Genomic DNA, 25435 nt, shown 5'->3' with positions numbered 1-25435 from the left:
ATACAGTTTAATCGATAATGCTACTTAAGCTGATGGCAGAGAACAGTCTGTGGATCTGGGGTCAAGGAACATGAGGCTAAGGAATTTTGGAACAGCAGTTCCTGAATGCTTTGGGAAAATAAATATTACACTCTCTCATTCTCACATCTATGTATATGTTTACTGATTCAAAGTTAAATTCAAACTCTAGAACTTTATGTATCTGCCTGGAGCTGGGCTGAAAAATCAAGCAGTTTTTGTCCATTTCCACAGTTGCTTTGTATTCACAGACTGCTGCTCTTAGTATTCCAATGACGAAGGACAAAACAGTGCCACTGGAGCACTGCATAACTACAATTCTTTCAGATATACTACTGCGAGTGTGAACACACACAGAGGTGTGCATGGCACCTTATGACTTATTTAGGGCTGTGTGTAAAGCAGAAAGATCACCAATCAGTGCTGCACCATTGTTTTTACTGTTCATGCCCATTAGAGATTCATTACCTAGAATGTCACCTGTCCCTCAGCTGGTTATCCTGGAGAGAAGCCGAGTGTTGGATTTGGTTATCCGGCACAGTGGGATTAACTGGAGCTCCAGCTGATAAAATAACGATGTGTTGCAATGCAGAGTGCAGATATGAAGAATTTGTGTGCACGAAGGAGCCAAATAATGCCACTGGTGTTGCCTAGGGATATCGCTGACAGATAAGAACTGCACCCTTGTGTCAAGCTAAAAGCTTTAATTGTCCTCTGGGCCAGATTCTGCCCATAACAACTTCGCTGTTTTAACCCCTGTGTGTGATAATAACATTTAGCTAATGGTCAAAGCAAACTACTGACTGTCGGCACAATGTGGGAATAAGAATGTGAAAAAGAACAAGGAAACCAGCTTGCTGACGGGACAGGGTCCTAGAATGAGCGGACCCAGGGGCCAGGGGCACACAACTCAGGGCTAAGGAGCACGGGATGCCAAAGATTCCAGAAAGGAAACTTAATTTGGAAAGTTGCACATCTCCCTGTAATTTTAGCAAAGCAATAAAAACAGATGTAAATAGCAATTGGTTGGAATTGTGGGCTAGGTTTCTGAACAATCACTCCCTGAACATCAGGGGCTGCTTAGCCACACTCCGGTCACCTTCATTAAGATGGAATATCTTATTATGCACCAACGCGTTACACTGCACTTCCCATTTTAACCCGGCTGAAACTGCGTAAACATCCTGTTGTATTATAGGACACAGCCCAGCTGGGCTGAACCTGACTTTAATTAAACACTTCTTAAACAGCAAGCACAGTGCCCAAATTAAAGTCCCAGGCAGTTAAGTATATGTGGTGTTCTATTATACTGTATTATGCAACTAAACATCTGGCACCACTAGACACAGCCAAGGCTTGTTAACTACAGTCTTGCTGAAAGCAAGGAAGAAAACATGAAAGCCTGCCTAGCAGGGAGAACGAGCACTGAGCCTGTTCCCATGGCTGCTGTCCACATGGCAGACAACTGGATGTCAGATATAAGCACACACTAAAAACAGGAATGTAGCCTCTTAAAAGCAGCGCCATGGTGCATGTTACATTAACATAAATGTCAGATATCATACGGTGCACCGTGATATGTTTTTAATGTCTATGTCTGTGTGGTGTTGGTTGTGTCCTGCCTACAGATGTAAATGAGCATTTTAACTAACTCAGCTGAAGAGTTGTAGCCATGTACTGTACCTATTCAATAAACTAAACTAAAAAGAAAAAAATGAATAGCAGAGTGGTTGTGCAGACACACCCTGGCATTTATTCAGACTGGTAGTACTATATCTTCCCAAAAGAACTGATTTGTCGGAGGTTATTTGACAGCAAGTAGCAAGTAGCACGTCTTTGGCCAAAATATTGATAATATTCTTCTGATTCCTACCTGCTGTCACATTCATATCCTGGTACAGTCATGGCAAAGGAGCACAATTACACCACTCTCTGGAAAAGAAGCCCTAATTCAGGTATCAAACTCTATGGAGTTTGCTGATAACTACGAGCCAGGTAGTATTCCCCATGACTAACACTTTCAAAAACAATTTCAAATACTCGTCACCTACTACACCCTGCTTGCAATGCAGAGTTGTTTATGACTGCAGCTGTGAATCAAGCATTGAGGAAACTTTAAACTATATCTAGAATATATACCTTAAACTGGATCTAGCATGTTTCCATAAAGAAATAATAAGTGGGTTTAACTGTTCATGTTAATGGAATGGTGAGCAAAGGCTAACCTAAGTTCTCAGCTCTGCTTTAGAGTCCTTCTCAGGGCAAAAGAAAAGCTCAAAATTAATTGCAAGAAAAAATGCTTTTATACAGAAGCAATAGCATGTGAGGATCATTTTGAAATTACCAACTCAATCAGCTGTGAGTTACTCGCATCTGTGCAGATGTGAGTCTCTCCCCTCTTACAAACAGAAAAACAGCTGATCAGTCCTGTGTTGCTGACTCAGAACAACACAAAGGCCACTTTCTGTTTGGTGTGGTGCCATTTCTGGACAGCGGGTTTGAATGGACAATAGCCGGACTGCAGGGAGAGCTGAAAGGGATACATTCATGCTCAAAAAAAGACGGGGGGGGGGGGGGGAGAGCAGGAATTTGAAACAATGTGACATTCACTCGCATTCTGCATCAAAAACACTTCTTCACGCAAAAGGGGTGTGGGACTCGCGAACGAGCTACTCAGCCACGTTGCTGAAGCCCATAGCCTCCCAGGAACAGCTGGATAAGATCCTTGGATTAAAAAGCCACTAACTACCAAAAGAGGTCAATGGGTCAAATGGCCTCCTCTTGTTTGTGAGAGTTCTCGTGTTCTTAAAAACCAGAGTTAACGCAGAACCCCTCCAAACCCAAACACGATCATTTTACTGATACCATCTCTGGCTGTGAAGGAATGTTATTACACAGTTTGGGTGAAAGAGCTGTTTTATTGGCATTTAAGAAAGTAAAACAGAAGCACAAAAATCTTTTTTTTAAAGAATTTCAAGTAATACAACCTGCTAGTGGTTTTCCTGGTTTGTCTTTGAAGGACAGCTGCAATGTGTATCGCATGTGAGACGCATTATATCTTTCAGCAAAATATATCTCTTCAGCTCGCCACAGGCAAAGGAGTGGCTGTATTTTCCGTACATTTTCCTATTTTTTTTGGTTCACCTTTCATTTATTTATAACTGTAGAAAAGTCCGACATTCCAGATAATTTAGGAAACTAAAAAAAATTAGAGACCAAAAAAAAACAACAACCTGACAAACACCCCCTCAGAATTTAAAGTGTAAACACCCTCCTGCTTTTAACCACCCTGACCACAAAAATAATAAAATCTGTAGTTTTGGCCAGAAGAGAAACCTGCTGCCGAACACAGGGCTGCCTGAGCTAAGCTAGGACCCTGTATTTGTAATGGTCACAAATGGCAGTGCAATGTCCTTTGTATAATCGGTTTCCCTCTCTCCTCACGTATCAGAACACTCAGGCAGATGTTACTGAGCTCATAATAAATGGGTTTCCCTTTCGGCAGCAAGACCTTTCACAGTGATTTTGTGCAGTCGGACATACAACACCGCAAGCAAAGGAGGCAGAACCTGCTTAGCAAAAATAAAACGTTTGATGATGAAATATACCTCGTTAAGCATTTCAACCTTTAAAATCAGCGAATGCCCAACGCAGGACTGATATTCCCTGACACCAAATATATCAATTGCAGACTGTTCTGCACTCTCTAAGCCTTTAATCTCTTTAGTCGCAAGGCTTACATTTTTGGAAAACATTTGCAATAATGTACTATTTTTACACTTTTTAGATTACGGTTATTGTGGCAAATGAAACCAACTTTGCTCAAAGTTTTAAGTCTGCATCTTGCAAGAACATTGTACAATCATGTGCAGATATAAGCATTACTTAGCTGAAAAATGAGTTTTTTTTCCATGTGGCATATTTTAGCAATCATTACTAATGAGACTCTTTGCTACTACCCTGGTAAACTAAAAGTTGGATTAGTATAAGGTGACTAGATACCTCCTATATAGATCGTATGTCAGTAATTGAAAACCTGGAATTCACTTAAAACATCTGAAGGGAGAAAAAAAGATACAAGTATTAGAGTTAAATTTCACATTTAAATGGCAGCAAATAGCAGCCACATGACTTCAATTGTCACAAGTCACAACTATTTTGTTTTCCTAACAGCTTTACTTAGTACAGTATATCACTGCATCAAAATAATTATCTGTTTACTGTTACAGTGACTCTGTTTCTGACACATTTGATGTCAGGATGTAATTATAGTGATGATTTCCTGCTTTTCAACAAGTGGTTTATTCTGTGACAAGCTTTTATAAAGGAGCTGAATGCGACAGCATTCTCTACAGAAAAAGAAAAAAAGAATCCCTTCCGTCCCTGCTGTAATTAATATGTAGCTTTTTTTATTTCAAGGAATTAAGTGATCCCATTTTGGAGTAGCAGTTGTTTATCCCCATCTTCAGCATTCTGAGAAAGCCTTTCCATGGACAGAAATCCCTCTCCCTTCTCTCTGGATAAAGTGATAATAAATGAGAACATGAGTGCATAACAAATTTTCTGTTTGGATGCTGCTGTTTTGTGGGCATCTTGCTACTGTGCTCATTTACTGGTCTTTGTCATTACCTCAGTTTGGATGATCTACAGTACTGTATGGCAAAACAAAACTGATGCACATACTGATGTTCTTAGTGCTAGGGCAAACAAAGTCTTACCTTCCCTTTGAATCTTTTATATAGTCAAATAAAATCCCCACTGGGTCCAGAAAAGCCAAAGACGTAGCCAAAAACAGCAGAACACCAAAAACAATACAACAGTGTTGTGGTACTCTGTTACAGGAATACATGCTTGACTCCTTGCTACAATCTGTAGCTCTTCATAATCAGAAAACAATTCTAAAATATATCTGTTAAATACTAAGGGTAACTATTCACAGGGAATATAAAAGTGTTGTGCTGGTGATTAACCAGGAAGGAGAAACACAAAGGCACGCAACACACCTTTTCATAAACAGGACAAGCAAGTTATTTGAACACGATTGCATTCTCAAGCATAACCCTCTCAGCATTTTCAAGAGCAAATGCACACTGAAGTTAACGAGGGTAAACAAGTGTACGTTCCTCAGACAGGATTGAGCTATTGTAAAGATTAACCAAACAGTACCTTAATCAGTCTGGCCACTCACTAGCATCAGGTAATTGACTTTCCAGAAAACCTTGACAGAGAGGAGCAGACATTGTGCACTGACAGCAAATACCCAAGGTCTGCAACCTCAAAATTCAAACACTATACTGGACAAAATCAAACTACAGGCCAAGTTGCAGGTGTAAGGGTATTACAGACATAATAATTTAACATTTCTAAGAATGTACACAATCAAGTTAATGAATGACTAGCATTCATTATCCTAAACAGGACATAGAAAGGAGAGTATTCTGTTTTAAAGGAAAAAATCACATTAAAGTTTTAGGCAGGAGCATTCCAGCTGCAATCCCAATATTATCATCAATGTATTATCCAAAGCAAGCCACACGTATAACCATTTGTACCACTAGACGTTCTACAGGAGTAGATCCTTGTTCAAGGCTACAACAGCACCCTGCCTGCGACTTGAGCCCCTAACCTAACCACTCTTCTCACACACACTACTTGACACTACTGACATTATAGGAGATGTATGAGCTTAGTATTACAGTAACTATTTAACCACATTACTCTTTAAAATAATTTTAAAATAATGACCTAATGTGTATCTGTATACAAGAGAAGGACACATACTTAGTGATAAAGGAATCTTGTTGTCATAAAGAAACAAGACATCCAGTATTTAAACCAGACTTTTGGGGCTTTTTTGGTGAAATTTCTGAGGTACTTGACTCACAGGTACTCTAGCTTTTAATTAAATAATAGATTCTGATTCATATTTTCCATGTCCACCAGAGCAATTAGCCTAATTGCTTCATTTCTGGAAAGAAATGTGCCAAAAACAAAATCTAATTATATCTCAACAAAATACGGCTCTGTCTAGAAAGCAGTTAAGAGAACAGAAAAAAACACCTCCTCCACATTTCATTGTCAGGCAAAAAGAGATAAAAAAAAACAAGGCATCATTATTTGATGCCTAAAGGAAACTGACTTGTCCCTGCCGAGCTACCCAAATGCTCCCAGTTTGAAAAAAGTGCAACCCCACACTTCTACAGTGTAGTCACAGCTGTGCGGTTCTGGCAGTTTTACCAACATCAACCACAGCTCTTGCCTGGCTCTTCAATTACATTGTCTTCACATCTTATCTGTTCAGCATCACCATAAAGCTGTTGATACACTTGCAATGTGCCTATCTTCTGCATAATATAACTGTGCTCTTCTTCTTATCTTCACTGTGGACTTCAACTGTCTCCACACTTTACTGAAAAATCAATCCAGGAATATTTAGAAGGAAACTTCCTTGTCCCTCCATCCTCACAGCTCATAAACAAAGATTTATCTGAACTTCTTCCTATATTAATCAGGAAGCCCTCAAAAATGATGATCCCCAGCGACCTCTGAATCATCAGCATCGACGACTGCATACTGCTGCGCTGACATAACTCAGGCCGGTACACATGAAACGTAGGGCAGAAACTGACTGTAGAAATAATACAGGGCTTGCAAAGAACACACAGAGAGCTCCGGCATATAAACCAAGCAACACTGACACAGGAATTACGAAGATGGCCACCAAACAGCATGTGCAAAATGTGCACATTTGTCTGTGTGTCATAGTTCAGCCTTGTGCAAGCAGCTATGCAGAAGATTTGTATTCATACCACAGTGCATAACTGTCGACAAAATGCACTGTTTTAGTTTTTGGAGAATGCTCATGACACTCTGGGAGGTAGCTGAATATACTTTACAAAAGGAAACAGCAGGAACTAAACACACGAGAGGAAAAAAAACCTCAGTTTTTGCAAACACCTTGGGGCACAGTATTAACCTAATTAGCTGCAGCTACCATCTAGACTCTGTGCAACCAACATGGGTTGAGAAACACAAACCTGGACAGTTCATATCGCAAACCGTGCTGTTCAGCTCTTATAACCAGATAAAGACACGCACAAAGAAATAAGGCCTGCGCCTGCTACTATTTAAATTAAACTACACATTAATAATGCACAAGACAAGAGTTCTAGGCAATCAACAGAAAGCTTCACTCTGATTCTCCTTATATGATAGCATACTTCTCTCGAGACAATTCTTCTCCTTACTTTTGCTTCCTTCACAAAAAAAGCATTCCTCACTGGCAAAACAGTATTGTTGAGGCCCATTATAGAGAGTTAGACATGTCAATGAAAAGGGGGCCAGCAGACAGATAACCATGGTGACTGAGAGGCACTCTGGAGCCCTGTAGAGAGGAATGCCCATCTTGTCAAGGCTCAAATGCACGGATACGTTTTCTGTGGGAAAGGCTGGTTAAACACTGGCTTTGTCCCTGCTCCAAAAATACAACCCTCCCCTCCTCCACACAAAACAAGCACCGGCACAGAAAAACACTCAAGAGCTGACCAAATGACCTGCCGTTCCTCATATTTGAATTCACCAGAGATGTTTAGAGGTACAGGACAGTTTTGGCCTAGTTTTGTCTTGCTGGTGGGAGAGCGTCCCAGGAAGAGACCACAGAGTTCTTGCAGAACACAAGCCTGACCCAGAGAGAAGTGACAGCACTCTCCGACAGCTCACTGCGCAGGAAGTGTATGGTACAGATTTCCACCAGCAGAACAGGAGGGTTCACCTGTTCTGCAGTTCAACTCAAGCTCGCTCAAGGGATACAGGCACACCAACCCTGGAGGGCAACAGGACTTTAAACCGCTTGGAGGACAGAGGGGACGTTCAGCAAAAGCAGCTGTATATAGTGTAAACAAGCCAGGACGTGGTGTCATTAGCAAGTCTCTGCCACGGTCAGTTATTCAAAGACTTCAGCAGGGGAGGCGGGTTATTGTAAATTATTAACAGAAAGGTTTACTGAACTGCTAAGAAGAGAATTCTGGCGTTAAAAAAAACACACCAAAACTCACACGACTCCCGAACTGGCTCATTTTCACTTATCGTGCGCAGGGGACGTGCGGTGTGTTAAATCGTGAAAGGGGAAGGAGGTCTGACTTACCTGGTAGCAATTTCGCTTCTAGCTTCCTTATTGGGGGCTGGGGGCTCCTCTTGACTTCTGTCTGTTAAGTGCAAAGAGGCATTTAAAGATCAAAAACGTACCAGGCAAGCCCCAGACACTTACTAACCGTATAGCCCAGTGCCGGAATCCCTGACAGAGCAGTGCGTTGATTATGTATTACCATCTCATAAAGTTCAAAAAAAATATTAAGCAAGAACGTTTGGTTTCAAAAACAGCATGTAAAATAAGACAATTTGGTACTATTTTTGACACTCAGCCATAAACTGTTTTTTGTCTTTCTTATTTAATGACCAATTATCTATGCTTCCAGAAGGATTCGTGCATACAACGGAATTAAGATGCAAATCCTCATACACTAGTTTAAACGCGGAAAGTGTTCTAAACGTCGTTCTCCAGCATCTGGAATTCATAACATTGTTGTGAAATCGTCGATGTACATAACCCGTTTTTCAAAAGCGATTATTTCCTAACATTAAATAAAAATAGCAAAAGGTGTTAAGTGTGTAGCTACTGTATAGACACACCAGAGCTCAAGTTGTTTGACAAACACTGACAGCTCGTAGCAAAGTCAATAACTTAGCGCGAAATGCCTACCTGCACAGGAGGCAGGTACGACTTGAACGTAGGTTTCAGAGGTTTTACAGAAAACATCTCTCAAGACAGGTTATTCAAACACAAACACGGGAAAAAGTCTCCTTATAGCGCTGTGGTCTCAGAAAATATTGGTAAATCGCCGACTTGTCAATGAATGAAACACGAAGCTCTTCTTCTTGAGATCATTAGTGAGCGATTCTCGTCAAGCCCTCATCAGAGCAGAACAGAAAGTTGAACAGGCGGAACAGTAGGAGGGGTCTTCGGCTCCTGTCTTTGCTTAACTTTACAGACCTGGTCCAGGCCAGAGCAAGTGTCACAAGAGCCGCCGGGTTCGTATTTTACAACCAACCCTAATGCCTATCCGGAAGGCTCGGAGCCTTAAATTTAAAAGGCGAGATGAAAATGGGCGATAACGCCGGTCCCTTCCTCCCCTGCCACATCGTGACGCTACCGAGTGACGAGCTCAAACCCTGCTCATGCACTTTCTGCGCCGCGAGACACAGCGGCCATGTTGGTCTGGCTGGAAAGCGTCGCTCAGCTGAGCTACGGCATCGCAGCGCGGACAAACTGTCCCACCCACACGGAATAAGATCTTCACCCAGCCGTGTGCATATCCTTGCGATTCGGATTTCAAAGTGCATTATTTACAAACCCACTGTAACATAATATATTTCTATATATTATCGTTCTATACAGACTTATAAAGATATTCTATTGCTCACAGTATAACTAGATTATAACTCTTGATCTCCTGTTTTAATAGAAATTGTTTTCCTTTTGCTGTCAAATATTTCAGTTTAAATCAGAAACGATAACGGTCAGATGGATGGAGTACTTTTCATCCACGTATAACCGTTTCGAAAATAATCTGCATGTATTTATTTAAAAATGCACAAATGGGGCGAAATCGCCCTGGTTATGTAATCCAAGTGGGAGCATGGCGCGCCCAACTGGAGAGTTTGTAGTAATGCAGTTAGAATTTTAGATCAGACTTTGGACGTTCATTTATAAAGGTTGCATTTGAATGAAGACAAACCTTTCGACGTTGTATGTAGATAAATATATATGTACTAATTCACACTGTAAGTAAGAATGTGATCTACTTCTTGGTATGTGAGATACTTCACATGTCGAAACTAGAGATGACGTTTCATAGTAATTAGTATGCAAAATTTGGAAGCGATGTGTTCTGGGTATTGTAAAAGCTATAAATACAAAAGACTAATTTCACCCTCTGAGACACTTCAGTTACAATGTATCACGAATATAATTGTTAATTTGCTCAACGCACCAATTCATAAATATTGATTTGGAGACTTTGGTGATGACAATATTGATTTTTAAAATTCAAAACCATGACAGGCAGTAATTGCGGAATTAGTGGGGTGCGCTGCTCGAGAAGTAGAGAGTTAAGACTATACTTTCAGAGATCATTTCTATAGTTTGTGACTTGAGAAATGCGTTTCTAAAGTGTTTGGTCTCGCCAACCACGAGGAGGATCTATAGTGTCTCCTTCTGAGCGCGAAGCGGGTCGGGAGTGTTGCTTCAGGGCAGCTGTTCCCGACCATTGATGACCGTTCCTCTCTCTCACGGGCTGAGGAGGAAGGAGACACTTTCTGAGTGGGCGGCTCTATTCTTCTGGTTATCAAACAGATACAGTAAATAATCCGTAGTATTTTAAGATGAAAACGCAATTTGCTGTGGGGCTAGAGAGACTTGCCATGTAATTCTATAGCGGGTTGTTGTATAGTAAACGTATGAAAATATATCTTTAGTACTTCCTCTGTTCAATACTTGTACGGTTACGTTTTACAATGGTTTAGCTTTGAAACCCGAAGGGCTACAACGGAGGTGAAGAAGCACTGAATTAATAGCGCGTGTTGTAATGGGGTGTAACGGGGAGTTTCTGTGCGACAGAAATGTTCTTCTTTTGCCGAGTTCTCGTAGGTCCCGTCTTCCAACACATTACAGTGTATTTTCTCCAATCGCTTTACTCTTGGGGACGCGAAGGATTTTTGTCGCGAAGGATAATTGTCGCCCTCGTGTAGAAAGGCGGTCTTGAGTTCAAAGCGGAATTATTGAAAGTCATTCAGAACTAAGAACTTAGCTCTGATCTCGATGTCCAACAGCGACATGCATCTTACATAAATTACGCTAAAAACAGATTGTAATTTGATTTTTTAAATGTAAAAAAATAATGTCCATGTATTGCATCATTTCAGCAATGTTTGAGTTAAGGATATTTCAGCGAAAAGCTCTTTTCTCTAAGAGCTATGTGTATACGATGTATATTTTCAGTCATCGAGAACATTGTTTCTGAGTAATTCCTGGATTCGGCCGGTGTGAGTTTGAAGCAGCTCATCGAGCAGTGAGGCTGGAAGACGAGCTCGCTGAAAGCCGACAGGACTGACGCTTTAATTATGCACCTCAAGGCATTGTGGGTATTTGTTTAACCAGGTTGGGCTTTTCTTTTAATTTGTGTCTTTGAAGTATTTCTAACTAATATCGTGCAGATATTTTATGTCCTTTCTACGTCTCTTATCAGATAAAAAAAATGTTCTTGCGAAATGAACCCGTTAAAATTGCACACCGTGACTGAAATTGCTTTCAGGTTTAGTGGGGTGCGCTGCTCGAGAAGTAGAGAGTTAAGACTATACTTTCAGGGATCATTTCTATAGTTTGTGACTTGAGAAATGCGTTTCTAAAGTGTTTGGTCTCGCCAACCACGAGGAGGATCTATAGTGTCTCCTTCTGAGCGCGAAGCGGGTCGGGAGTGTTGCTTCAGGGCAGCTGTTCCCGACCATTGATGACCGTTCCTCTCTCTCACGGGCTGAGGAGGAAGGAGACACTTTCTGAGTGGGCGGCTTTCTTCTACTGGTTTAAAGTTAGAAAAGCGTAATATTCAATGACCATTGAAATTCTGATGTGCGCCTCAAGCACCTACTTAAGGTAGCGGTCAAATCAAAACTGGTTAATTTATGATAAACGTTTGAAAGTATTTGCTCACCACTTCACAGTTTTCCTATGGAATTAAAATAATCAATGTTCTTTACGGTTATAATATAGGTTTAATTAGCTAACCTACTCCAGTAAGGTGTTTTTTGACGAGGGGCGGCTGCAGCAGCGCGTGTTGTAATGGGGTCTGTAGTACCCGAATACCGCCGTAAGGGCGAGCTTATGGCTGTCTGTGCCCATGTAAAACTCCACATCAACTTCGCCAGGTTTAAACATTGAACGGGTTTTATTCTCATTCGCTTTGTTTGCGTCAAACTAACAAATAATAGGAGACGTTTTCCATAATACCCAAACTGTTCCTCAAAGCTCAAGTGAACTAAACACCCACCTACACGAGCACGCCAGAACCGTTGCGCTCTAATTTCGTGTTTTCGGAAAACTAAAACTTCTCGAATTTACATTAATGAATGTTTACTAATTTTGTGAGAATGTTCTATTGTGAGATGTTGTTTTTGGAAATAAAGTACACTTTGGTAGAAAAAATTAACGTCGGCGGTTCGCAGTCTTAAGGCATATATGTACGTAGACAAAACAACGTGGTTTTCAAATAGTAGAACCAACATTTATAGGATTGTTTTTAAAGGAATATAACCAAATTAAAACCTCACATGGCTCCTACAGGGTGTAACGCTGTGACAGAAATGTTCTTCCAACATACTACAGTTTTTTTTTTTCCGACCGCTTTACTCTTGGGGACGAGAAGGATTTGTTTTATCATTGTCGCCCTCGTGTAGAAAGGCTGTCTTGAGTTCAAAGCGGAATGAATTAAAGTCATTCAGAATTTAGAGCTTAAGCTCTGATCACGATGTCCAACAGCGACATACATCTTACTTTACGTTAAAAAAAATATATTGTATTTTATTTACTGTAGCTCAAGTAGGTAGCTGCGTCAGCATGCGTAGGCTGCAAAGGAACAATACAAGTTTATTCCAAACTGAAAAGAGAAGAAAGGAAACAACGTTTCGGCTGTGTTTAGGGTCATGTCCCGAAGGAAAGCTCCACAGCCGAAACGTCGTTTCCTTCTCTTTTCAGCATGGAATAAACCTTTACTTGTTATTTTGTATTTTATTAGTTTTTTTAAATGTAAAATATAAAGTTGACACATTGCATAATTTCAGCAATGTTTGAGTTAAGGATATTTATGCGAAAAAATCTTTTCTCTAAGAGCTATGTGTATACGATGTATATTTTCAGTCATCGAGAACATTGTTTCTGAGTAATTCCTGGATTCGGCCGGTGTGAGTTTGAAGCAGCTCATCGAGCAGTGAGGCTGGAAGACGAGCTCGCTGAAAGCCGACAGGACTGACGCTTTAATTATGCACCTCAAGGCATTGTGGGTATTTGTTTAACCAGGTTGGGCTTTTCTTTTAATTTGTGTCTTTGAAGTATTTCTAACTAATATCGTGCAGATATTTTATGTCCTTTCTACGTCTCTTATCAGATAAAAAAAATGTTCTTGCAAAATGAACCCGTTAAAATTGCACACCGTGACTGAAATTGCTTTCAGGTTTACTGGCGTGCGCTGCTCGAGGAGTAGATAGTTAAGACTATACTTTCAGGGATCATTTCTATAGTTTGTGACTTGAGAAATGCGTTTCTAAAGTGTTTGGTCTCGCCAACCACGAGGAGGATCTATAGTGTCTCCTTCTGAGCGCGAAGCGGGTCGGGAGTGTTGCTTCAGGGCAGCTGTTCCCGACCATTGATGACCGTTCCTCTCTCTCACGGGCTGAGGAGGAAGGAGACACTTTCTGAGTGGGCGGCTCTCTTGTACTAGTTAAAAGACAGGCTTAAATGCTCGATGGGACTGTGTACTCTGTATAGTAGGGGTAGGGAACCTTTTTTTATTAAGGGTCATTAGGTTATTTATAACGTTATTGGCGGGCCATACAAAATTATCAATTTAAAAATTAGCCTGCTATATTTGGTCAAACATTTAATTAGCTCACCCCTAATGTGATGGCTGGAACTGCCTCTCTTTGGTGAGGTTTCCCTTCACCTCTATGAACTGCTTGACTTCATCCCGCAGTTCGTAAAACACAGTGTGTTAACACTTTCGCACTGTGTACACTCCCAGCCTGCCTAGCACTGACTGTGCTCTGAGTCACCGCAATACAGGCAGACGGCGAGAAGCATGCGTGTCGTTCCCGTCATGTACTCGTATGTGTCCTGTCTGTCCCGTAATGGACGTTCCTTGCTTGTCCCTCACAATTAAGGTTATTATTATGATTCACTTAATATAAATTTATGTTGCTATGAAAAAAGCTCCTAGATTTATTGAATTTCAAGACCCGCCTGCGTAGGGCTGGGCGATATGGCCAAAAACATTATCACGATAAAAAATTTCATATCAGTTGATATCGATAATTATCACGATAAATGTCAAATTCATTAATTTTTTCAAGTTTAAAGGCAGATTTTTTTCTCCTGAGTGAAAGTTGAAGAAACCAGACAGTAAATTAGTGAATTAAACAACTCTTCATTTTAAGAACACATCACTTGCCAAACATTAAACAAATGTGTTAGCTGCCCGGTCTGCAACACGCACGCGTAAAGCATGAACATTTATCAAACTTTTATTAAAATTATATCGAGAAAAAGTATATCGCGATAATTATCGTTATCGAATTATCGCCAGGCTCTACGCCTGCGGTTGCCTTGGCAGGGCCAGACCAAATGATTTCCCCACCCCTGCTGTATAGGAACAGAAGCAAGTTTCAGGCCTTTAGAGGTACTCTTTTATTATTGGAGGTAGCTGCGAAGGAACAAGCCGTAAGTTATTTACATACTAAAAAAAGAAGAAAGAAAACACAGTCGGAAGATGACTCCACAGCCGAAACGTTGTTTTCTTTCTTCTTTTATCAGCATGGAATAAACCTATCACTTGACTCTTTAATTATGCCATTCCAGCCCCATCCTTCACTTGCACAGATTGATAATAGACAAGCACCACTGTTGGAAACGCTTTACTGCATGTGACGTTCATATCTAATCAAAATGTTTACCAAATTTGTGAGAATGTTTCTTTTGTGACATGTTGTTATGGAAAGAAAGTATATTTTGATTATAAAAAAATATGGACTCCATGTCGCGACATGGGGGGGCGGGGATTTTGTCGGTGTATGTCATATCGCGATATGAGGGCCTCATGTCACGACATGGACGCACGTGGAGGGGGAGCATTTGTCATGTCGCGATTTGTGGACTTCGTATTGCGACATAGGGGCAGGGGGTTTTGTCGGGGTATGTTATATCGCGATATATGGACTTAATGTCGCGATAGTGGCGCCATGACAGTGATGCGCCAGTCGCAATGCGTATCGCGATGTGATCGTGATGCACACACTCCTATCGTGACACGCTATCGGAGTCGTGAACGCGCTGGGGATGCCATGACATTCTTTGTCTGCTATTCACTTTTGGTCTCAGTGCGACTTAGATTGATAAGTAATTGGAAACCAATGGATGTGTTACTGTATATCCAGCGTGCTCATACAGCACACACGCTTAACCAGGGCTACAGTTTTTGGACCAAGAAGAACATCATCCATCACCTCTGTATCTACTACATGTTCTAGGAACTGCCGATGTGGTACTTTACCCAATCAGAGTGTCGATTCTCACTCTTCACCCAATCGCGGCCCGGACTGTTCGGGGGTTTAGCCAATCACGGGTCTGAGAGCTGTTCAAGCTGGCAGCGCCAGGTGGATCGGTGTGTTTACTGTCAATGAGGATATATTTTTAAAATGCTTTACTTATTTGCAAAATAACTACATCGGGTAATTTTTTTAAACGTCTTTATTGATTCACAATGTCTCGTACTCTTAGAAATAAATACATTTTTTTATTTGCAATATGACTGTCTCCGCTGCTTTCTGTAATGAATACATGGTATTTGAACAATTTTAATCGTATAATTTAGGTAGGGGAAACACCTTCTGCTTTGTACTTCAAAAATGAATAGAAATGTAAAGTCTATGATCATTATGTTATTATGCTTGTGATTTCAATTTTGTTTTTTATTGTTAAATTATATCGATCTTGAAACTAATACCTAAAAATGTGAATGGGCTCTCGTGTTGTACCAGCGGTAATTTGGAAACTGGTGTCTCTTCACCAATGAAAGGGGTACACAAGCAATACATTTTCGAGAACATGGTTATAAATTTAAAAAAACACCTAACCCAATGAACTAACATAGTAATTCCTTTGTAAATGTAAGACTGCTCATTCGCGTAAAGGCTACAAAGATCAGAATCAGAATCATTTAATCAGAATCAGGAGTTCAAGTACCGAGTTTGTTGGTACCTGTAAACTTTCTTGTAGATAGTCACGTGATTACCCGAAAAACCAAGGCGCTATATCTCGGAAACGAAAGCAGCACGAACGCTACCTACAGCGACATAAACCGGCACAGACGCAGCACTAACGATTGCGGTGAGTCTCGTCGTTTGTGCTATTCGACGGGCGGGTGGGCAACTAAATGGAGCAGGACAAGCAAACATGTCTGGGTCATTACATTGCAGACTGCAGAAGACTCGACTTCACCTGGGGATCTAACACAGACACCCATACCTGTGTCTTCAGATGGCAGGTGTGCCCTCACGCTGTATTCTACACCAAAGATAAAAGGACTGTGAGGTCATCGCTTCATGTTTGCCCATAGGACCCCTGTAAATACAAGCACACAGATAATGACAGTTTATTAAAGAATTCAGAAAGATGTTCACTTCTGTTATGTGAAAAAAAAATGTTTCCAATATTGCCGCGGTCCGCAGGTGTGAGACGATGGACTTTCCAGTGTTGCTTCTCGGATATGTTATTGACTACCTCAAACAACCTTGTTCTTTTTCACGTTAACGATTGGACGTTGCATAAAAAGTGCAACAGTGATCTTGTTCTTAAAGTTGCAGATTCAAGCCTTTTTGAACACGTGGCTCGACTGACCGGTCGAATTTTTACACGTCCCTTGGCACGCGTGTTTATTTAAGGTTTATTCTCTTGGTAAGAACATGCAATTGATCATTAATCTCCGCTTTTTTCCGCTTATAACCGCAACTCATCTGATTAGGGTATGTGATGCTAGTGACAAATACAATTTTCCTGCTCACGCAAACGCACAGAACACACCGATATCAAATGCAAAATCCATCGCCGTCCCCCACCCGGCAAACAGAGGAACACAATTGCAGAACTGGTTCTCTCGGACCGGTAACAGACGCTTGAACTCGACAGACGGGGTCACTGGAGGTCAAAGTCACCGTGCCTGGTCACGTGATCACCGGAACAACAAGGCGCAATATATCGGGAACGAAAGCAGCACAAATGCTACTTTCAACAACACAAACCGGCACAAACGCAGCACTAACGATTGAAACCGCTCTGGTTCCACTACGACTTTGTAGGGGGGCTAAGTAACGTCACACTCCCCCCAAAAATGACGCTATATCTCGGGAAAGAAAGAAGCAGGGAAGAACGTTTCAACGACACAACCCGACACAAACGTAGCACTAACGAATTAGGTGTGTTTCATCGTTTGTGGTGTTTTATAAGGAGGCCAACTTCACGGAGCTACCTTTTTATCAATTCTTAAATTTACTGTAAATAATTTATAATTGTTTATAAGAGTTAACAATATACTTTCAGGGATCATTTCTATAGTTTGTGACTTGAGAGATGCTTAAGAGATCCTTTGGGGGGGGCAAGGTGCTTTTCAGCAGTAGGGTTGGTGTACAGAAGAAAAAAACGACAGGAACAACAACAATAGACATCCATATTTGCGTATCCATATCACCGATGACCTTGTGACATACAGTATGTTCACAAGACTGCCCAGCTTGTTCTTGCCTCTCGGATTCAGGTTGCCAAAGCAGCAGGTGGGGGTAAAAGTTAGTACAGATTCAAGGAAGGACCGATAGAACAAATTGACTCGTCGACCTTAAAATACTTAAGCTGTCTTAAGAAAAAATGAACCCATTGAAACTGCTCACCATGACTGGAATTGCTTTCAGGTTTGCTGGGGTGCGCTGCTCGAGGGGTGGAGAGCTAAGACTATACTTTCAGGGATCATTTCTATAGTTTGTGACTTGAGAAATGCGTTTCGAAAGCTTTTGGTCTCGCCAACCACGAGGAGGATCTATAGTGTCTCCTTCTGAGCGCGAAGCGGGTCGGGAGTGTTGCTTCAGGGCAGCTGTTGCCGACCATTGATGATCGTTCCTCTCTCTTGCTGGCTGAGGAAGAGGGAGACACATTCTGAGTGGGTGGCTCTCTTGTACTAGTGTAAAGGAAGTTTTTTCACAAGTATCAAGTAAGTCATACTGGTGTCTTTTTTCAAATCGCCAAGGTCTTCTTTTCTTTAATGAAGATGGCAACGGTAATATGACGCTGCCCGTTTGTTTGATCAAAGCTGGTTATTTAAGGATGAACTGATAAGTGGTATTTTTTCATCGATCCTCAAGTTTAATGTGAATAATTTCTCATTGTTTCCATTTATTTTAGTACTGGCATGTTTTAGCTATAAACAAGGTTCTTTTTGAGGAGGGTTGTGAGAACGTATCTTGAGAGCCAAGGGGGTGCCGGCTGCAGCAGAGGTTAGAGAGAGAGAGTCTTTATTATCCCTTGTGGGGGGCAAGTTGCTTTACAGCAGCAGTGTTGGTGTTCAGATGGACAGAAGAAAAAAAACGACAGGAACAACAACAATAGACATCCATATTTGCGTAGAAGGTCAAGTGTTAAGTAACGATATGCCTACAGGTATGAATGAGAACTTAAATCTGTTGGTTTGGGAGTTGGGGAGTCGGTGTCTGCTTTCTGATGGGAGTAACTGGAAAGTATTAAACAAGGGGGGTGAAGGATCATCACAGTCAGATGTTGCTTTCCTCAAAACACGTGTATGATAAGATGGTGGAAAAGGCTGGAAGATCAGCACCGATGACCTTGTGACATACAGTATGTTCACAAGACTGCCCAGCTTGTTCTTGCCTCTCGGATTCAGGTTGACAAAGCAGCAGGTGGGGGTAAAAGTTAGTACAGATTCAAGGAAGGACCGATAGAACAAATTGACTCGTCGACCTTAAAATACTTAAGCTGTCTTAAGAAAAAATGAACCCATTGAAACTGCTCACCATGACTGGAATTGCTTTCAGGTTTGCTGGGGTGCGCTGCTCGAGGGGTGGCGAGCTAAGACTATACTTTCAGGGATCATTTCTATAGTTTGTGACTTGAGAAATGCGTTTCGAAAGCTTTTGGTCTCGCCAACCATGAGGAGGATCCATAGTGTCTCCTCCTGAGCGTGAAACGGGTCGGGAGTGTTGCTTCAGGGCAGCTGTTGCCGACCATTGATGATCGTTCCTCTCTCTTGCTGGCTGAGGAAGAGGGAGACACATTCTGAGTGGGTGGCTCTCTTGTACTGGTGTAAAGGAAGAATTTTCACAAGTATCAAGTAAGTCATACTGGTGTCTTTTTTCAAATTGCCAAGGTCTTCTTTTCTTTAATGAAGACGGCAGCGGTAATATGACGCTGCCCGTTTGTTTGATCAAAGCTGGTTATTTAAGGATGAACTGATAAGTGGTATTTCTTCATCGATCCTCAAGTTTAATGTGAATAATTTCTCATTGTTTCCATTTATTTTAGTACTGGCATGTTTTAGCTATAAACAAGGTTCTTTTTGAGGAGGGTTGTGAGAACGTATCTTGAGAGCCAAGGGGATGCCGGCTGCAGCAGAGGTTAGAGAGAGAGTCTTTATTATCCCTTGGGGGGGGCAAGTTGCTTTACAGCAGCAGTGTTGGTGTTCAGATGGACAGAAGAAAAAAAACGACAGGAACAACAACAATAGACATCCATATTTGCGTAGAAGGTCAAGTGTTAAGTAACGATATGCCTACAGGTATGAATGAGAACTTAAATCTGTTGGTTTGGGAGTTGGGGAGTCGGTGTCTGCTTTCTGATGGGAGTAACTGGAAAGTATTAAACAAGGGGGGTGAAGGATCATCACAGTCAGATGTTGCTTTCCTCAAAACACGTGTATGATAAGATGGTGGAAAAGGCTGGAAGATCAGCACGATGACCTTGTGACATACAGTATGTTCACAAGACTGCCCAGCTTGTTCTTGCCTCTCGGATTCAGGTTGCCAAAGCAGCAGGTGGGGGTAAAAGTTAGTACAGATTCAAGGAAGGACCGATAGAACAAATTGACTCGTCGACCTTAAAATACTTAAGCTGTCTTAAGAAAAAATGAACCCATTGAAACTGCTCACCATGACTGGAATTGCTTTCAGGTTTGCTGGGGTGCGCTGCTCGAGGGGTGGAGAGCTAAGACTATACTTTCAGGGATCATTTCTATAGTTTGTGACTTGAGAAATGCGTTTTGAAAGCTTTTGGTCTCGCCAACCACGAGGAGGATCCATAGTGTCTCCTCCTGAGCGTGAAACGGGTCAGGAGTGTTGCTTCAGGGCAGCTGTTGCCGACCATTGATGATCGTTCCTCTCTCTTGCTGGCTGAGGAAGAGGGAGACACATTCTGAGTGGGTGGCTCTCTTGTACTGGTGTAAAGGAAGAATTTTCACAAGTATCAAGTAAGTCATACTGGTGTCTTTTTTCAAATCGCCAAGGTCTTCTTTTCTTTAATGAAGACGGCAACGGTAATATGACGCTGCCCGTTTGCTTGATCATAGCTGGTTATTTCAGGATGAACTGATAAGTGCTATTTCTTCATCGATCCTCAAGTTTAATGTGAATAATTTCTCATTGTTTCCATTTATTTTAGTACTGGCATGTTTTAGCTATAAACAAGGTTCTTTTTGAGGAGGGTTGTGAGAACGTATCTTGAGAGCCAAGGGGATGCCGGCTGCAGCAGAGGTTAGAGAGAGAGAGTCTTTATTATCCCTTGGGGGGGGCAAGTTGCTTTACAGCAGCAGTGTTGGTGTTCAGATGGACAGAAGAAAAAAAACGACAGGAAGAACAACAATAGACATCCATATTTGCGTAGAAGGTCAAGTGTTAAGTAACGATATGCCTACAGGTATGAATGAGAACTTAAATCTGTTGGTTTGGGAGTTGGGGAGTCGGTGTCTGCTTTCTGATGGGAGTAACTGGAAAGTATTAAACAAGGGGGGTGAAGGATCATCACAGTCAGATGTTGCTTTCCTCAAAACACGTGTATGATAAGATGGTGGAAAAGGCTGGAAGATCAGCACCGATGACCTTGTGACATACAGTATGTTCACAAGACTGCCCAGCTTGTTCTTGCCTCTCGGATTCAGGTTGCCAAAGCAGCAGGTGGGGGTAAAAGTTAGTACAGATTCAAGGAAGGACCGATAGAACAAATTGACTCGTCGACCTTAAAATACTTAAGCTGTCTTAAGAAAAAATGAACCCATTGAAACTGCTCACCATGACTGGAATTGCTTTCAGGTTTGCTGGGGTGCGCTGCTCGAGGGGTGGAGAGCTAAGACTATACTTTCAGGGATCATTTCTATAGTTTGTAACTTGAGAAATGCGTTTCGAAAGCTTTTGGTCTCGCCAACCATGAGGAGGATCTATAGTGTCTCCTCCTGAGCGTGAAACGGGTCGGGAGTGTTGCTTCAGGGCAGCTGTTGCCGACCATTGATGATCGTTCCTCTCTCTTGCTGGCTGAGGAAGAGAGAGACACATTCTGAGTGGGTGGCTCTCTTGTACTGGTGTAAAGGAAGAATTTTCACAAGTATCAAGTAAGTCATACTGGTGTCTTTTTTCAAATCGCCAAGGTCTTCTTTTCTTTAATGAAGACGGCAACGGTAATATGACGCTGCCCGTTTGTTTGATCAAAGCTGGTTATTTAAGGATGAACTGATAAGTGGTATTTTTTCATCAATCCTCAAGTTTAATGTGAATAATTTCTCATTGTTTCCATTTATTTTAGTACTGGCATGTTTTAGCTATAAACAAGGTTCTTTTTGAGGAGGGTTGTGAGAACGTATCTTGAGAGCCAAGGGGATGCCGGCTGCAGCAGAGGTTAGAGAGAGAGAGTCTTTATTATCCCTTGGGGGGGGCAAGTTGCTTTACGCCAGCAGTGTTGGTGTTCAGATGGACAGAAGAAAAAAAACGACAGGAAGAACAACAATAGACATCCATATTTGCGTAGGAGGTCAAGTGTTAAGTAACGATATGCCTACAGGTATGAATGAGAACTTAAATCTGTTGGTTTGGGAGTTGGGGAGTCGGTGTCTGCTTTCTGATGGGAGTAACTGGAAAGTATTAAACAAGGGGGGTGAAGGATCATAACAGTCAGATGTTGCTTTTCTCAAAACACGTGTATGATAAGATGGTGGAAAAGGCTGGAAGATCAGCACCGATGACCTTGTGACATACAGTATGTTCACAAGACTGCCCAGCTTGTTCTTGCCTCTCGGATTCAGGTTGCCAAAGCAGCAGGTGGGGGTAAAAGTTAGTACAGATTCAAGGAAGGACCGATAGAACAAATTGACTCGTCGACCTTAAAATACTTAAGCTGTCTTAAGAAAAAATGAACCCATTGAAACTGCTCACCATGACTGGAATTGCTTTCAGGTTTGCTGGGGTGCGCTGCTCGAGGAGTAGAGAGCTAAGACTATACTTTCAGGGATCATTTCTATAGTTTGTGACTTGAGAAATGCGTTTTGAAAGCTTTTGGTCTCGCCAACCACGAGGAGGATCCATAGTGTCTCCTCCTGAGCGTGAAACGTGTCGGGAGTGTTGCTTCAGGGCAGCTGTTGCTGACCATTGATGATCGTTCCTCTCTCTTGCTGGCTGAGGAAGAGGGAGACACATTCTGAGTGGGTGGCTCTCTTGTATTGGTGTAAAGGAAGAATTTTCACAAGTATCAAGTAAGTCATACTGGTGTCTTTTTTCAAATCGCCAAGGTCTTCTTTTCTTTAATGAAGACGGCAACGGTAATATGACGCTGCCCGTTTGTTTGATCAAAGCTGGTTATTTAAGGATGAACTGATAAGTGGTATTTTTTCATCGATCCTCAAGTTTAATGTGAATAATTTCTCATTGTTTCCATTTATTTTAGTACTGGCATGTTTTAGCTATAAACAAGGTTCTTTTTGAGGAGGGTTGTGAGAACGTATCTTGAGAGCCAAGGGGGTGCCGGCTGCAGCAGAGGTTAGAGAGAGAGAGTCTTTATTATCCCTTGGGGGGGGCAAGTTGCTTTACAGCAGTAGTGTTGGTGTTCAGATGGACAGAAGAAAAAAAACGACAGGAACAACAACAATAGACATCCATATTTGCGTAGAAGGTCAAGTGTTAAGTAACGATATGCCTACAGGTATGAATGAGAACTTAAATCTGTTGGTTTGGGAGTTGGGGAGTCGGTGTCTGCTTTCTGGTGGGAGTAACTGGAAAGTATTAAACAAGGGGGGTGAAGGATCATCACAGTCAGATGTTGCTTTCCTCAAAACACGTGTATGATAAGATGGTGGAAAAGGCTGGAAGATCAGCACCGATGACCTTGTGACATACAGTATGTTCACAAGACTGCCCAGCTTGTTCTTGCCTCTCGGATTCAGGTTGCCAAAGCAGCAGGTGGGGGTAAAAGTTAGTACAGATTCAAGGAAGGACCGATAGAACAAATTGACTCGTCGACCTTAAAATACTTAAGCTGTCTTAAGAAAAAATGAAGCCATTGAAACTGCTCAACATGACTGGAATTTCTTTCAGGTTTGCTGGGGTGCGCTGCTCGAGGGGAGGAGAGCTAAGACTATACTTTCAGGGATCATTTCTATAGTTTGTGACTTGAGAAATGCGTTTCGAAAGCTTTTGGTCTCGCCAACCACGAGGAGGATCCATAGTGTCTCCTCCTGAGCGTGAAACGGGTCGGGAGTGTTGCTTCAGGGCAGCTGTTGCCGACCATTGATGATCGTTCCTTTGGCTTGCTGGCTGAGGAAGAGAGAGACACATTCTGAGTGGGTGGCTCTCTTGTACTGGTGTAAAGGAAGAATTTTCACAAGTATCAAGTAAGTCATACTGGTGTCTTTTTTCAAATCGCCGAGGTCTTCTTTTCTTTAATGAAGACGGCAACGGTAATATGACGCTGCCCGTTTGTTTGATCAAAGCTGGTTATTTAAGGATGAACTGATAAGTGGTATTTTTTCATCGATCCTCAAGTTTAATGTGAATAATTTCTCATTGTTTCCATTTATTTTAGTACTGGCATGTTTTAGCTATAAACAAGGTTCTTTTTGAGGAGGGTTGTGAGAACGTATCTTGAGAGCCAAGGGGATGCCGGCTGCAGCAGAGGTTAGAGAGAGAGAGTCTTTATTATCCCTTGGGGGGGGCAAGTTGCTTTACAGCAGCAGTGTTGGTGTTCAGATGGACAGAAGAAAAAAAACGACAGGAACAACAACAATAGACATCCATATTTGCGTAGAAGGTCAAGTGTTAAGTAACGATATGCCTACAGGTATGAATGAGAACTTAAATCTGTTGGTTTGGGAGTTGGGGAGTCGGTGTCTGCTTTCTGGTGGGAGTAACTGGAAAGTATTAAACAAGGGGGGTGAAGGATCATCACAGTCAGATGTTGCTTTCCTCAAAACACGTGTATGATAAGATGGTGGAAAAGGCTGGAAGATCAGCACCGATGACCTTGTGACATACAGTATGTTCACAAGACTGCCCAGCTTGTTCTTGCCTCTCGGATTCAGGTTGCCAAAGCAGCAGGTGGGGGTAAAAGTTAGTACAGATTCAAGGAAGGACCGATAGAACAAATTGACTCGTCGACCTTAAAATACTTAAGCTGTCTTAAGAAAAAATGAACCCATTGAAACTGCTCACCATGACTGGAATTGCTTTCAGGTTTGCTGGGGTGCGCTGCTCGAGGAGTGGAGAGCTAAGACTATACTTTCAGGGATCATTTCTATAGTTTGTGACTTGAGAAATGCGTTTCGAAAGCTTTTGGTCTCGCCAACCACGAGGAGGATCCATAGTGTCTCCTCCTGAGCGTGAAACGGGTCGGGAGTGTTGCTTCAGGGCAGCTGTTGCCGACCATTGATGATCGTTCCTTTGGCTTGCTGGCTGAGGAAGAGAGAGACACATTCTGAGTGGGTGGCTCTCTTGTACTGGTGTAAAGGAAGAATTTTCACAAGTATCAAGTAAGTCATACTGGTGTCTTTTTTCAAATCGCCGAGGTCTTCTTTTCTTTAATGAAGACGGCAACGGTAATATGACGCTGCCCGTTTGTTTGATCAAAGCTGGTTATTTAAGGATGAACTGATAAGTGGTATTTTTTCATCGATCCTCAAGTTTAATGTGAATAATTTCTCATTGTTTCCATTTATTTTAGTACTGGCATGTTTTAGCTATAAACAAGGTTCTTTTTGAGGAGGGTTGTGAGAACGTATCTTGAGAGCCAAGGGGATGCCGGCTGCAGCAGAGGTTAGAGAGAGAGAGTCTCTATTATCCCTTGGGGGGGGCAAGTTGCTTTACAGCAGCAGTGTTGGTGTTCAGATGGACAGAAGAAAAAAAACGACAGGAACAACAACAATAGACATCCATATTTGCGTAGAAGGTCAAGTGTTAAGTAACGATATGCCTACAGGTATGAATGAGAACTTAAATCTGTTGGTTTGGGAGTTGGGGAGTCGGTGTCTGCTTTCTGGTGGGAGTAACTGGAAAGTATTAAACAAGGGGG

At 41.9% G+C, this 25435-nt stretch overlaps 1 protein-coding gene and 10 non-coding genes across 11 annotated transcripts in view; 10 read left to right on the top strand and 1 right to left on the bottom strand.

Annotated features, from left to right (window-relative positions):
* The window catches only part of mtmr10 (myotubularin related protein 10), a 32689-nt gene extending 23369 nt beyond the window's left edge, over nucleotides 1-9320 (bottom strand). Inside the window, exons 1-2 of the mRNA XM_006628792.3 lie at nucleotides 8777-9320; nucleotides 8162-8222 (exon numbers count right to left, since the gene is read on the bottom strand). Coding sequence (XP_006628855.3) covers nucleotides 8162-8222; nucleotides 8777-8833 — 118 coding nt within the window. The 5' untranslated portion in view covers nucleotides 8834-9320. The remainder of the gene's footprint in view (nucleotides 1-8161; nucleotides 8223-8776) is intronic.
* Nucleotides 9321-10187: 867 nt separating this feature from the next.
* LOC138239274 (small nucleolar RNA U3) lies at nucleotides 10188-10401 on the top strand. The gene has a single exon (XR_011189747.1). It is a non-coding gene; the product is annotated as a small nucleolar RNA U3 (small nucleolar RNA).
* Nucleotides 10402-11423: 1022 nt separating this feature from the next.
* LOC138239271 (small nucleolar RNA U3) lies at nucleotides 11424-11637 on the top strand. The gene has a single exon (XR_011189744.1). It is a non-coding gene; the product is annotated as a small nucleolar RNA U3 (small nucleolar RNA).
* Nucleotides 11638-13334: 1697 nt separating this feature from the next.
* LOC138239270 (small nucleolar RNA U3) lies at nucleotides 13335-13548 on the top strand. The gene has a single exon (XR_011189743.1). It is a non-coding gene; the product is annotated as a small nucleolar RNA U3 (small nucleolar RNA).
* A 4287-nt stretch (nucleotides 13549-17835) lies between these two features.
* Nucleotides 17836-18049, top strand: LOC138239276 (small nucleolar RNA U3). Its single transcript, XR_011189749.1, has one exon. It is a non-coding gene; the product is annotated as a small nucleolar RNA U3 (small nucleolar RNA).
* Nucleotides 18050-18969: 920 nt separating this feature from the next.
* Nucleotides 18970-19183, top strand: LOC138239291 (small nucleolar RNA U3). The gene has a single exon (XR_011189763.1). It is a non-coding gene; the product is annotated as a small nucleolar RNA U3 (small nucleolar RNA).
* Nucleotides 19184-20100: 917 nt separating this feature from the next.
* On the top strand, nucleotides 20101-20314 carry LOC138239284 (small nucleolar RNA U3). Its single transcript, XR_011189757.1, has one exon. It is a non-coding gene; the product is annotated as a small nucleolar RNA U3 (small nucleolar RNA).
* Nucleotides 20315-21234: 920 nt separating this feature from the next.
* On the top strand, nucleotides 21235-21448 carry LOC138239303 (small nucleolar RNA U3). The gene has a single exon (XR_011189775.1). It is a non-coding gene; the product is annotated as a small nucleolar RNA U3 (small nucleolar RNA).
* A 920-nt stretch (nucleotides 21449-22368) lies between these two features.
* LOC138239301 (small nucleolar RNA U3) lies at nucleotides 22369-22582 on the top strand. The gene has a single exon (XR_011189773.1). It is a non-coding gene; the product is annotated as a small nucleolar RNA U3 (small nucleolar RNA).
* Nucleotides 22583-23502: 920 nt separating this feature from the next.
* On the top strand, nucleotides 23503-23716 carry LOC138239300 (small nucleolar RNA U3). Its single transcript, XR_011189772.1, has one exon. It is a non-coding gene; the product is annotated as a small nucleolar RNA U3 (small nucleolar RNA).
* Nucleotides 23717-24636: 920 nt separating this feature from the next.
* LOC138239299 (small nucleolar RNA U3) lies at nucleotides 24637-24850 on the top strand. The gene has a single exon (XR_011189771.1). It is a non-coding gene; the product is annotated as a small nucleolar RNA U3 (small nucleolar RNA).
* The last annotated feature ends 585 nt before the right edge of the window (nucleotides 24851-25435 follow it).

The sequence above is a fragment of the Lepisosteus oculatus genome, chromosome 5, assembly GCF_040954835.1.
Source record: "Lepisosteus oculatus isolate fLepOcu1 chromosome 5, fLepOcu1.hap2, whole genome shotgun sequence".
NCBI lineage: Eukaryota > Metazoa > Chordata > Actinopteri > Semionotiformes > Lepisosteidae > Lepisosteus > Lepisosteus oculatus.
This window is presented reverse-complemented; position numbering and strand designations above follow the sequence as displayed.